General features: G+C 38.3%; 1 protein-coding gene across 1 annotated transcript; it reads left to right on the top strand.

The window, feature by feature from the left end:
• Positions 1 to 1,440: 1,440 nt before the first annotated feature.
• LOC108427789 (peroxisome proliferator-activated receptor gamma-like) lies at positions 1,441 to 13,524 on the top strand. Its single transcript, XM_017698273.2, has 6 exons — positions 1,441 to 1,704; positions 3,712 to 3,869; positions 7,072 to 7,210; positions 8,930 to 9,129; positions 10,923 to 11,403; positions 13,084 to 13,524. Exons 1-6 carry the CDS (start codon positions 1,467 to 1,469, stop codon positions 13,329 to 13,331), a joined length of 1,464 nt encoding a protein of 487 aa, XP_017553762.2. The 5' UTR covers positions 1,441 to 1,466; the 3' UTR covers positions 13,332 to 13,524.
• The last annotated feature ends 717 nt before the right edge of the window (positions 13,525 to 14,241 follow it).

Here is a 14,241-nt window from a genome sequence, read left to right as displayed (position 1 = left end):
AACCAGCAGCAAACAGGTCTTACTTGACCTTGTAGAGAAAAGACTTTGTGTTTAAACCTTTTGTTGCTATTCAGTAATAATAAAAACTGGAGTAACTCACTTCAACTCTACACTTAACCCAAATGCTATAGAAAGTGCTACTGGAGATTAGCTGTCTGTCTTATTCATTATCCTGTCTAGCAGCTTTACTGGTCTGACTGTAAGTTTGCTTACTACCTTCAGTATCTGTCTGCACGCTGCTGTCCTTCAGGCCTGGAGTAAAGATAATTAACTCCGGCGGTGGTGGTGACCGCTCCGGCTACGAGCAGCAGAGGGAGTTCCATCACCTGCGAAGGAAGACTGGAGATGAAAGACTGCATAGCGCTGAGTAAACGCGATGATGTCGGAGCATGGAAGAAGACAACTGTATATGCAGCTTTTTAAACAGACAGTTTCTGGCTAACCGACACAATAGGAGCCTCAGTTTAGGGCAGGGTTATCAAACTCAACCAGCAAAAAGGCCATAAAAAATCTCATTCGCCCGAAGACTGCTGGGATAGGCGTTATTATTGGTTGAACTGCAGCTGAAATGCATTTTGGTGATATGACTGGCACAGAATTGTGTAGAATTGAAGTGTAATTGCTGTCCCATAGATGTTGCTAGTGTAAGAGAGTCAGAGTACATTACGTTGCAGTGCATGTTGGGGATTGTAGTGCCGCACATTGTGAAATGGGCTAATATTAATAGAAAATTTAAATACTTTTCTGGGCTGGATAGGATTGTGTTGCATGCCTGAACTTGTGGTTGACAAATGGTAGTTAGAAGAATGTTTAATCAGTTGTTTAGTTCCACCTCTATTTGGACCATGGACTCTTTATAAATAGCTGAGCGGTGCTCCGTCCCACACATTGCTTATCTGATCTCCATAGAAAAGCATTGATAACTGTATGTGATGCTCTAGAGCTTAAATGTAGGCCTAAATCATCATGCTCGCTATAATGCTTGGGATAAATTGGAGTGATCAAGAACTCTTTATCCAACAATGGCACCTGACCTCACTCATGCTATTGTGACTGCAATCAAATGTCCAAAGCAATATTCCAACAACTAGCATAAAGCTTTCCCAGTAGAGTAGAAGCTGCAACAAAGCAGGGACAGAACCTCTATTAGGTTACTTTATTAGTGTATGGCTTTCATCTGCAATGAATTTGACTTGATTTATAGCAACTTTGTATAACTGTATTTGTGTCATTGTAGCTTCCCGATAACAGCTGACCTGTGTAACCACTGACTCTTTCAATCAAATTAAGATTTATGTGTTGATAGTAACCACATTTAAAACACAGAAATTGAATCCAGGTTAATATTTGAAAAACAGACCTTTGAGATCATCTAGTTTTTGTTGAAGTCATTACAACTCAGCAAACACTGTGAATCATTTACTTCTTCTTGACCGTATTGTCGTTCCTTTTTGAACAAACAAGTTATGGTCAGCTGTTCTTACGGAACAATGTCTTCAGATGTCGGCCATGCAGACACCTGGAACATGAGTTTTGGACTAAGTCAGCTTGGACTGGATGAGTCCGTCACATGTGAGTTTAATGGGATGTCCTTCTCATCATCAAAAGTCTCAAGGACCTCTAGTGAGGACTTGTATGGAAGACCTGGAACCAGCAATGATGCAACACGTATGCAAAGTCACCATCTCTGGAGGAAAGGAAAAGGTATGTAAGCTCTGATCTTTATTTCTTAGCAAATAGTCTGATTTGAGATTTCATGGGAGCTTCTCGATACCAGGAACGTGAGGAATGGGCTTGCATTCTTGGGAAAAAGGTTCTTGATGTTCCATTGCACAATATTCCTGATTTAGCTCAGCTCAATAGTGCTCAGCATAAACACAATAAACCTGTGTTATTCTATCTTTATGAGACATAATCGGTTGTTAACAAATGTGTAAATGTCCTTTAAAAAAGGCAAAGAGAAGCTCAAATAATAATTGGGCATGAGCTATAATAAACCAAAGATCTCAAATGATCTGACATTATGTCTCTGACATAGTCTTCATGTAAACTGTTATTTGAAGATGTTAGCATAGTCTTTTTATTGTAGCAGCTTCATTAATCATAGAATCGCAATTAATTATGGGATTAAAATTCATTCTTGCTGGAAGATCACCAGCTGATTCATATTTGAGGCAAAGCAAAAGCATCTGCAGGTATTTAATCACTGTTCGCAAGTTATATTAAATAGTACCTTTCCCAGTCCCAAGGTTACTTTACATAACAAAGAACAAAAAAATCTCTAAGACTAAGCAGTAAAGGAGGAAGAAAAATGCTTAGTGGAGTTGAGCACTTAGTCTGGGTGAGAACTCTGGTTGCAATGTTCTGAATATACTGTAGCTTTTGTATAGACTTTACAGAAAGCCCACTGTTTCTACCACCCTCAGATCGTAGCTCTCTGGTTAGTCAGATGTCAGTCAGTGAAACCACTAATTTTAATTCTGGTTTCTGAAGTGTGTGTCACTCCCTCCTGAGCTGACAAGGATTCTATACTCAACCAAAGAAAAGCACTGTAATCTTTTATGCCAATGTGTGCCTCCTCTGTGTATGAAAAGCTTGCTTATCTGAAGCTGGGAGACTGCCAGCTGTCACCGAAAGCGCATCTGGAGTTCAAGGCATACAAATGTGTTCTGGTAATTGCAAGATTACAGCATGTACTCATAAATGTGATAAGGCAATCAGCAGAAGTGGATGATAAGGTTGTGTTAAATCACGTATTCACGGGTTTATATTCAATTTATTCAAATACAGAATTACTATTCCTCTAAGAAACATCACTTTCTTTAGAAAAGACTTTTTCTTTAGACTGCACAGATGATGTTTTTATTTATTTGTTTTACACAAAATCTGATTAAATTATCTGTAGTAAACATCAGATGAAGGTCATAATGAAGTAATTGCTTGCTTTTTAGTTTGTGTCGTAATTTATATAGCACCATTCTAGGCATAGTCCTCTAACACAAAAAATGTAGATAGATAGATAGATAGATAGATAGATAGATAGATAGATAGATAGATAGATAGATAGATAGATAGATAGATAGATAGATAGATAGATAGATAGATAGATAGATCAAATCATGTTTACATGGGTGCAAAGGTGAGTGAAAATCTTAGGTGCATAAGGTTAGGTACATCCTGTTGTATGTAAGTACAAAAAATATAAAGTACTTAAAATAATATATACACATTAAACTCTATATACATGTTAATATACATGTTACATGTTAATATACATCAAAGTTGCACCAATTCCAATGTACAGTTTTGTACAGTTGTACACATTAAATGTGGCCTGTGCAAATATTATGGCAAAATGAAATATCACCCATCAAATAAAATACCCAGCAAAGGCAAGGATGCCAACTACATTGATTCAGTTCTGTACTACAATTCTAAAGCTAATTCCTTTTCTGAGTTTAATTTTATTCGGTTCTGTTGGTGACAGTATGTGTACTATGTTGTGACTGGTCCCACATCTTACTTTGGAGGTTTATTATTTAACTTTTTCACCTAAGGGATCCAAAAAAAGAATGGAGCAGCACTTTAGAAAGGCACTTTTTACTAATGAGAACAGATTTCAGCTACTCTACTCACCTCTCATAGAGCAGATAAAAAAGAAACTTTTTTTAGTAATGACCAATTTTGTCTGTACTCTTTGTCCCCATTCAGATTCCAGACAAGTGGCTCCAAAGCCTCCAGAAAGCAGTTTTTCATATGCAAAACTTCACAAAGACGTGTCCAGTGCTTTGCAGAACATAGAGTGTAAAGTGTGTGGTGATAAGGCATCTGGGTACCATTATGGAGTCCATGTATGTGAAGGATGTAAGGTAATGGTGTGATTTAAATCCTTATGATTTCTAGCATTTAGATATTAGTATCACTGAGAAAAATACATTTGAGTGTTAAGAACCACAACATATGTTATATCATGCCATCAAACAGTAGCTAATGATTAATTTGCTAAAAATATTTCTTTATTACACAATATCTATCATGAGAAGTTATGAGCTTAGTTATAAATGATTGATTTGATAAGTCTAATGCTGCCTTCATATGTTTACATTCTGCACCTGATTGCGATACGTGGCCAGTGCAAGCATGAAGCCACACAATTGGTGCCATGGTGACTGCAGTGGCAGCTAAATGGATAATAAACAGAGGAGAGCTTTATCAGTGTAGCTTATTTAAGGTGGAAAAAGCAGAAGGATGCGTGCCTTCTTCTGTTTGTTTTACAAAACTGGTTTCGTCTGGAACTGAACAGCGCGGCATTTGGGTCCATGGCCAAAATCAACATCTGATTTATTGCCTTGCTCCAGTTAACAGCAAAAATGGGAAAAATGTAACTTTTGACGGGTCGTTCTGCTCACTGTTCTGCTCACTCCATGGAGCGCTGCCACTTGTGGTGATAGAATTTTCTATCACGGCTCCTTTGAAAACAACAGAATATCAAGTTTACTGTCATCCATCTACTACAAACATCTGAACGCAGCATTAATGTTATGATGTACAAGAGAGAAATAAAAGAGAGTTTGAAAATGTTAATTAACCATAATTGCTTAAAAAGTAGAAACAAATAGCCAGTAGCAGATACTAACTTGATCCAATTTTGCTGCTGTCGGAAAAAACCGACAGAGGAAGGAAAAATGTGTTTTACTTTTAATGTAAGTCAATTGAATCAGACTTCTTTTTTCATGCGACTTTTGGCTGTTTATTTTGGTCCATTCTTCATTACATTTACACACCATGTAAAGGGCAACAGTCATTTTCAAATTATGTCAAAAACTAAAACAACAACAAAAATAGAGATACCAGTTTTTGAGATATACAGGGTGATTCAAAAAGATTCTTATTGAAGTGGAGAACGCAAAACGCTTTGTGTTTAGGGGTCGCCATCTCCTCGCAGACTGAAGGGAACCATCTTTTGGTGACGGTCAGAAACTCTATGACCCCCTCTTCCATTTAGTATGTGATTGGTTCCTAGGCACCTCACAGTTGTAAAAATATGGTGATTTGAAATCAGATGAATCTTTTTGAATCACCCTGTATATCTCACTGCCATCAGAACAAAACCTCGGTTTTTGACATAATTTGAAAATGTCTGTTGACCTTTACATTGTGTGTAAATTTCATGATGAATAGACCCAAAGAAACGGCCCAAAATTACTTGGACAAAAGTCTGGTTCCCTTGACTTACATTAAAAGAAAATACAGAAGGCTTACACTCTTATCCAGAGCGACTAACAATTTGATAATTTTTTACACAGGTAGACAAAGGTAGTGTTACAAGTCTTGCCCAAGGACTCTTATTGGTATAGTCTAGCATGCTTGCCTGAGCAGGGGATTGAACGCAGAAGGCAGAGGTGTTCGGTACTCGACTGAAAAAAACACATATACTACACTATATTGCCAAAAGTATTTACTCACCCATCCAAATCATTGAATTCAAGTGTTCCAATCACTTCCATGGCCACAGGTGTATAAAACCAAGCACCTAGGCATGCAGACAGCTTCTACAAACTCAGGAGCTCAGTGAATTCCAGCGTGGTAAAATGGCAGGACACCACGTGTGTAACAAGTCCAGTTGTGAAATTTCCTCGCTACTAAATATTCCACAGTCAACTGTCAGTGGTATTGTAACAAAGTGGAAGCCACTGGGAACGACAGCAACTCAGCCACAAAGTGGTAGGCCATGTTACATGACAACGGGGTCAGCAGATGCTGATGTGCATAGTGCGCAGAGGTCACCAACTTTCTGCAGAGTCTATCACTACAGACCTCCAGATTTCATGTGACCTTCAGATCAGCTCAAGAACAGCGTAGAGAGCTTCATGGAATGGGTTTCCAAGGCTGAGCAGCTGCATCCAAGCCTTGTTGGGGCAGTCGTGGGCTGGAGGTTAGGGATCTGGCCCTGTGACCGGAAGGTTGCCGGTTCGATCCCCAGGGCTGACAGTCCATGACTGAGGTGTCCTTGAGCAAGACACCTAACCCCCAACTGCTCCCCGGGTGCCGTGGATAGGGCTGCCAACGGCTCTGGTCAAGTGTGCTCACTACCCCCTAGTGTGTGTGTTCACTAGTGTGTATGTGGTGTTTCACTTCACGGATGGGTTAAATGCGGAGGTGGAATTTCCCCGGTTGTGGGATCAAAACAGTATCACTTACTTATTTACTTACTTACTTACATCACCAAGCACAATGCAAAGCATCGAAAGCAGTGGTGTAAAGCACCACCACTGGACTCTGGAGCAAAAAGTGTTCTCTGGAGTGATGAATCACGCTTCTCCATCTGGCAAACCAATGGAGGAGTCTGGGTTTGCCGGTTGCCAGGAGACCAGTATTTGTCTGGCTGCATTGTGCCGAGTGTAAAGTTTGGTGGAGGGGGGATTATGGTGTGGGGTTATTTTTCAGGAGTTAGGCTTGGCCCCTTAGTTCCAGTGAAAGGAACTCTTAATGCTTCAGCAAACCAAGAGATTTGGGACAATTTAATTCTCCCAACCTTGTGGGAACAGTTTGGGGACGGCCCGTTCCTGTTCCACCAGTGCACGAAGAAAGGTCCATAAAGACATGGATGAGCGAGTTTGGTGTGGAAGAACTTGACTGGCCTGTGCAGAGTCCTGACCTCAACCCAATAGAAAACCTTTGGGATGAATTAGAGCAGAGACAGCGAGCCAGGCTTAAACACACTCCTAAGCCTTGTGGAAAGCCTTCCCAGAATAGTTGCAGCTGTTTTAGCTGCAAAGGGTGGGCCGGCATCATATTAAACCCTATGGATTAAGAATGAGATGTCACTCAATTTCATATACGTGTAAAGGAAGATGAGCGAATACTTTTGGAAATATAGTTTGTATACATATATATATGTGGCACATTTTTTATTTTATGTTGTATGTATTATGTTAAATTCAGCAAATAAATAGAAATAATATAGAAAAAATGATGTCATATTTAAGTTTCCTGTAGAGGAAACTGTCTGGTACTGTGTATAGTGTATAAGTTTGTTTTTCTTATATTTTGAAATTTACTCTGTTTCAGGGATTTTTTCGGAGAACAGTTCACTTAAAGTTGATGTACAAATTTTGCAGCTTGAACTGTCGGATTCACAAAAAGAGCCGGAACAAGTGTCAGTTCTGTCGCTTCAAGAAGTGTGTTTTGGCAGGAATGTCACACACTGGTAGGTTCCAGCACTCGATAAGCAGTGAAAATGCTGTACATTTACTATCAGGTCATAGTGTGAATTCAAGTATAGCCTTTTTACTTATTTTTATTATTTATTTCTGTAGATGTCCACATTGGAAAAATAGTGCTTTGAATTGACTTGATTTAAATGTGAACAGTGATGTTACTTACTTTTGAAGAGAACTGGTTGAAGCAATATGTGAAATTGATTTACACATTTCAATAAAGTCACTCAAAAGCACTATATATTTGTGTAGATTCTCAACAATAAGATTCCTAAAGGTTCTTGGCTTGAACGTACAGTTCTATGTAAAACCTTTTAGTTTATGTATAATCTTTACAATATGTGGAGGTTTTTCAAACTCTAGAACAGTTTAACAATTCATGTACAAAATCCTTTCAAAGGTTCTTTAGGGAACCAAATGTGGTTATTTTATGGCATCACTCCAAAGATCCCATTATTTTATAAAATGTAAGTGAACAAATTGTGCAACCTTGATATGATATGCATTTTATGCATAAAATAGAGTTCCACCATATATTTGTTTTATTTCTGTATAATTAAATGGTAAAGATGTAAATACAGTCAATCAGATTGGTTTAATGTTAAATGGTCCATTCTGGAGGACCTTAAGAGTCAAAATTGTTCATAGTGGTTGTAACGGTGGGGACAAAACGAGGGTCAACCATACACAGGTGGGCAACACAGGTGAAAACGATCAAGGGCAGAGTCATGAAACAAGGGGGCAGGACAATGAAGAATCAGGACAAAAAGCACATGGACAAGACTGGGAGGTAAACACAAGCACATGGAAGACTGGGAGGGGCCAATCGTGATGATAGGAACCAGACATCTGAAAAGTTTAATGCATCCAAAAGTTACAGGATAGAAAGTTATGAAATTAAATGGTTACGAATACATGGCCTGATTCCTGAAACGTTGTTTTAGGATAGTTTTGAGACAAACTATTTTTTGAGACAAGATTCATGGTGTTGGGAGGCAAAACAATATCTCCAAATAAAACCTTTTTTCAAGTTTTTCACTATTTTACCATAAGTATTACATATAAAAACAGAAGATGCCTGTAGATTGTGGTATTGGTATTGGATAAATATGAAATCGCTATATTTGTATTGTAGAGATTCTGACCCGTTTCTTATTACCACCACTTTAAAGAAATCTGAGTGGTACGTTTCTCTACAATGAATGTCTTCACATCAAACCATAATCTGAATTATGCAGAAATTTTGGGAAAAATGGTGAAATTTTCTTGTAAATTACGAGCTGTCAAGCAGCCTGAACAGAATATGGCCTCTACCGACTGAAAAGAATTTTGGCTTAAGCAGTGGTTATGGTTATGGCTTAGACATAATAATTGTGTAGGTCTGAATGCTAAATGCTAAAGTTATCAAAGCACTATTTAGTGTCAAATACAACACCCAGTTATATTCAAGCAGCTATGCACTGCTTAAATTCAGAAAGCTCAAGTGTATTTGGAAACCTACTAAGCTTTATTTAGAAACATCTTCTAAATTTAATTCATGTCCTGAATTCCGAGTCCTGAATACCTCTATATTTAATCCTGTTTTAGGGCAGGACTGTAAGTCCAGAACAACAACCTGCAGAGGAGTTAAATATTGTTAGTAGCGCCACCTACTGTGGCTGAACAGATGTCTAGTAAGGCCCTCTTCACCTCTTCTTCTCTGTCCACAGCTATTCGTTTCGGGCGAATGCCCCTAGCTGAGAGAGTCAGGCTGATCTCAGAATTCCGCACAGAAGTAGGCCAGTTGGACCCAGAGTCGGCGAACTTGCAGGCTCTCACCAAGCACTTATATGATTCCTACCTCAAACACTTCTCTCTGACGAAAAGCAAAGCAAGGGCCATTCTATCAGGCAAGGATAGTGAGCATACGGTAAGATCCAGACACATTTATACTATATGTCTAAAAGTAGCCAGACACCTCACGGTGAAGCATTTCTTCTGAAATCCAGTATTAATAGGAAGTTAGTCCTCCTTTACTGCAGTAGCAGCCTCTACTCTTCTGGAAAGGCTTTACACTAGATGTTGGAACATTGCTGAGAGGATTTAAACATTAGTTTGCTTAATTAGGTTTGGATCATTCAAACTCATCTCACAGGTGTTGGATGGATCTCCATCACTCCAACTCTTCTTAAAGGTGTTCAATAGAGGTTCTTCACTAACTTATCCCAGAAAATGTTCACTGGAGATTAATTACTCTAACTAAGGCATGTCAAACTGGGGACCTTCCAGGCCAAAGTGCTGCAGAGATTATTATTTACCCTCATCTAATGCCCTGAATTTAGTTCATGAAGGCCTTGCAAATTAGCTGGTGAGCTGAATCAGGTGTGTTTAATGAGGCATTAAATGTGCTGAAGTCTGCATTGTTTTGGTCCCTGAGAACTGGAGCCTAACACGTGTGATCTAACTTATCCCAACGTGTTCAATGGAGCTTCTAGTGTTGTAGAAGTCCGGTCTCTGTCTTATTTCAGTCTCAACCTCATTAAGACTGTTGGTCTTGGAGTAAGGTGGTCTGAATTCTTGTTCAGACCAGCTGAATGTGATGCTTCTGTCTGAAGTAAATGGAAGCTGAATAATTATTGAATATCAGCAAAACCAGAAACAGTCCTTTCTCTGCATCAGGGGTTCATAAACTTTTGCAATTCATGGCTCACAAAAATGGCCATAAAAGCTTCCTTGGATTTTGCACATGCTTTTTTTTTACTCACCTAGTGAGAAGGCAGCTGCCATGTGCTGGATGTCAGGCTGAAGACAGGAAAGCTGCAAACAGAGCTGTAGCACAAATCGACAGTTTAGATACACATTCACTGTGTTTAGAAGAGTAAATTGTTCAAAACTTCATTTGAAAAGACCACTGAGAAAACAGTACAGTCTTAGTTACTCCATTTAAGTTCGCACACAGTGAAGCTCTATGTATTGACTGCTGTATTTCCTTGGTTTCATACCCTGAGGAGCCACAGCTCACAGCGTAAAAAACACTGTTGTACAGGTGTGAATAAAATCTGTTTGTTGAGGGTGTAATTGATCCTTTCCAGGCTGGATTAATTGAATACGGTTTGTTTGTTGATGGTCATTGATTCCAAAGTTCAAAAAGTTTCAGTGCAGATCAGAATGATATTACTATGATTATGTTTTCATGTGAAATTAAAAATGGAAGTTGTTTAGTTTATGTTCAACTTTAGGAGGTGATTCGGAATATATTTTAGAGGAGAAGGACAGAGAATGACTTTACTACTGCTTCTTCTTTCACTACTCAATTACAATGCAAGACTTATAAAGTAATAAATAATAATGTTTTACACTATATATATTTCGTAGCAACATGCTGCTGGCTGGCGCTGGCCTCTAGACACTTGGACTTGATGTGTCCTGGTCTCAGTCTTGACTACAACACTAGGAGATACATTTCCTATTTAACTATTTAACCAAGCTAAGAACGTTTAAGAATTCAAATGATTCCCTGAGTTGGCATGGTTCTGTATGAAGGGAGGCTGAGGGAACTATTAACGCATTAGACAAATCTATACAATAAAAAATGTACACTTTATTGAATGTAGTTTAATCATAATTGATTCTAATTTTCCACAACTGATGCAACTGAATCACATTCAGATTTTTAGACCCTTTATTATTAACAGTAATTACAATAAACTTTCCCTCCATCAGCCTTTTGTCATCCATGATATGAAGTCTTTGATAGCTGGGAAGGAGTTATTAAACTCCATACAGGCCCCTGCTGTCCCTATGCTGACCCCTGAGCCGCTTCCATCCCAGGATCTCAGCGGAGAGGTAGAACTTTCCTTCTTCCGTGAAGTCCAGTGCCGTCAGGCTGCAGGGGTCCAGCAGGTCACCAAGTTTGCCAAGAGCATCCCAGGCTTCATGAAGTTGGACATAAATGACCAAGTGACCATGCTGAAATACAGCGTTATTGAGGTGCTGATCATCTGCCTGATGAACTTCACCAATAAGGATGGTGTGCTGATGGCCTATGGTGAGATCTTTGTGACCCGAGAGTTCCTCAAGAGCCTGCGGAAGCCATTCTGTGACATGGTGGAGCCCAAATTTGAGTTTTCAACAAAGTTCAATGCACTGGAGCTGGAGGACTGCGACCTGGCGCTTTTCATTGCTGCCATCATTCTCTGTGGAGGTATAAAACTATTTTTGTTAGTATTTATCATGATTTATAGATCTAAACTCATGAGCTACTTTATCAGAAACCCCTGTCTTGTAGCCTCATCATGCTGTTGTACAGTTAGAGACACAGATCTGCTCACGGCTGGACAGTATCTGGCCAACAGCAGTCCTGTGATCAGATACTGACCAATGCTGAATGGGTCTGAGTCTGGCTGACAAATAGTGCATGACAACAGATGGGCTACCATCTGTCACTGTACACCTATAAAGTGGACTTTTAATGTAGGTGGATATCAAAGTGAGTGAAATTACAAAGACGTGTTGCTAATTAATTGGATGGTAAGCTACCATTCTGTACAAAAGTCAAAGACCACCCTTCAGCATTTCATTTCCAGTCAAAGGGGCCAGTAAATACAAGTTATTAATTTAAAGACGTTCACGTAGAAACTTCAAAAAATATATTTAATATCAATATTTTTAGTATTTAGTGTGTCCGTCCTTTATTTTTATTTTAGCGTCCACTCATTTCAGGAGATTAACTTCCAGTTTTTCAAAGAAATCTGCAGGGATATTTTTCCCACCTTCAAAGTTCAGTTGTAGAAGTTGGTTTAGCTTTTTCTGCTTCTTACCATCCAAGCAATCCCAAACACATTCAGTGATGTTGAGGTCTGGACTCTGGCCTCCTTTTCTCAGTAAGGGCTTCTTTGCAGATACACATCCTTTCAGACCCATAGCACTGAATTGTCTTCTTACAGTGGAAGGATGGACAGAAACACCTGTGGATGTTTTCAGATCTGAAGCTGCTTGTTTTTCTTAAACTTAAAGAGGTGTTTTTTTGATGGGGACGGTTTTGGTGTCTACCAGGTTTTGCACGATTGTTGGGAATCAGAATTTCTGTGTATCTTATAAAGGGCCCATACATGCATTTTTCTTGCACTTTCCTTTTATATTCATGGCATTTGAGTGTGTTTATGTAATTCTTTTTTCTATTACAATTTTTCAACCTCTATCTCTTTATCGCTTAGAATTAAACAGGCTGTTTTTATTAGTGTGACTGGTATGTGTCAGTGACATATTCTGATTTGCTGCATTATATTATGCCTCATTCAAAAGCTATTTGAGCTGTTAGAACAAACACTTCTTATAAGTTGATTATGCATGGGTGAGGCTAAACTGCTGTAGACTGAATAGGCAGATATTTCATTTTCTTTTCATTTTACAGCTTGCTACATTGATGCATGCTACATCAAATGCTTTAATTAAGAAAGTGGGAAAAATCTTTTTTCCACAATATGGACCCTTTTTTTAAAACAGTTTCCCTGTTTATTCACTTATTTTCCTTTGGCTGCACATGGATTATCATACATCATACATAACATTCTTAATGGATGTTTTGACTTAAATATATGAAGGGTGGTCTCTGATATTTGCATAGCAGTGTATATTTTGAATATTCTTGATAAGGATATGCTGTACACAGTGTGTGGGGGTGAGGGGAGGGGGCATGCACAAGATTATGTAACTCTTGCATAAGGTTTATTCAATGCTCATAAGCTCCCAAAAGGAGCATTTCTTTCTCATAATGCCAGCTGGCCCTCATTCCACCATTCATTAGGATTAATTCTAGCACTTTTGGTTGCTCCACAGCCTCGAAACCTGCTCATACTCCACTCTTTTTATGCCCAATTTGTAGACAGACCCGGTTTGGTGAATGCAAAAGCTATTGAGGAGCTGCAGGATGAGGTTCTGCAAGCTCTGGAGCTCCAGCTGAAGACTCTTCACCCTAAATCACTCCATCTCTTTGCCAAACTGCTGCAGAAGATGACAGACCTCCGGCCCCTGGTGGCCGACCATATTCGCATCATTCACCTGCTGAAGAAGACTGAGCTGGACATGTGCCTTCACCCGCTCTTTAAAGAGATCATGAAGGATCTTTACTAGAGAGTCCATCTGAGGATGAAAGAAGGAGCTTTTGTCCTTTTTGCTACCAATGTAATGCAGCCTAAGCTTCCACAAACATGTGAACAGGAACCAGGAGATTTAAACCGCTTGCTTGAGAATAAAGAATTTTACCAACAAAAATGTACTAAAAAAAACTACGGTCACTACTGTGTGTATATATATATATATATATATATATATATATATATATATATATATATATATATATATATATATATATATATATATATATATATATATATATATATATATATATATATATATATATATATATATATATATCCCATATTTTCCAAATGGACAGCTTCTGATGAGCAGATCAGAATTCACCTGAGAGTTGTCTGAACATGAGCTGCAGTGGAACAGATAAGACCAAAAACTATTTGAAATACAGTGCTGTGATTTAAATTTTGGTTAAATTTTGTTGATTTAAAATTAAAGTGACCTAGAAATAGAGCCAAATTGTCACTATTTTTTCTTTGTTTATCTTCTCATGATGTTTTCTTATTTTATATTTTTCAAAATTCTAAAATGTGTTTATTTTCAGGTTATAAAATAACTAAATAAAATAAAAACAGACTTTCATGCTGGTATTTTTTTGGACCCCAGTGGATTTACAAACAGTTTTATTACAACAAGCCATTCAATTCTAAACATATGAGGCTAAAATATGATAGAGCATTAAAAAAAACAAACAGGCAAACTGTCTTGTCTTTGTCCTGGATATCAAAGCCATATCGGCAAATATGGAATGAATTTAGACCAAACTGTGAAAAGCTTTCAGCTGCAGCAGTTCTAATCTGTAAGAAATAAAACATTTAAATTAAAAAAGCATAATCACTTTTTTATATTCACATACATGCATATAACAGAAAACAGCTGAGATTAC

The sequence above is a fragment of the Pygocentrus nattereri genome, chromosome 9 (genome assembly GCF_015220715.1).
Source record: "Pygocentrus nattereri isolate fPygNat1 chromosome 9, fPygNat1.pri, whole genome shotgun sequence".
NCBI lineage: Eukaryota > Metazoa > Chordata > Actinopteri > Characiformes > Serrasalmidae > Pygocentrus > Pygocentrus nattereri.
This window is presented reverse-complemented; position numbering and strand designations above follow the sequence as displayed.

Excerpts from the sequence above, each read along its gene's own strand:
- LOC108427789 (XM_017698273.2), top strand. The coding sequence starts at position 1,467 with ATGGTCAGCTGTTCTTACGGAACAATGTCTTCAGATGTCGGCCATGCA. Across the intron at positions 9,130-10,922 it reads GCAAGGATAGTGAGCATACG|CCTTTTGTCATCCATGATAT; the intron begins GTAAGATCCAGA and ends TCCCTCCATCAG. Across the intron at positions 11,404-13,083 it reads TGCCATCATTCTCTGTGGAG|ACAGACCCGGTTTGGTGAAT; the intron begins GTATAAAACTAT and ends CCCAATTTGTAG.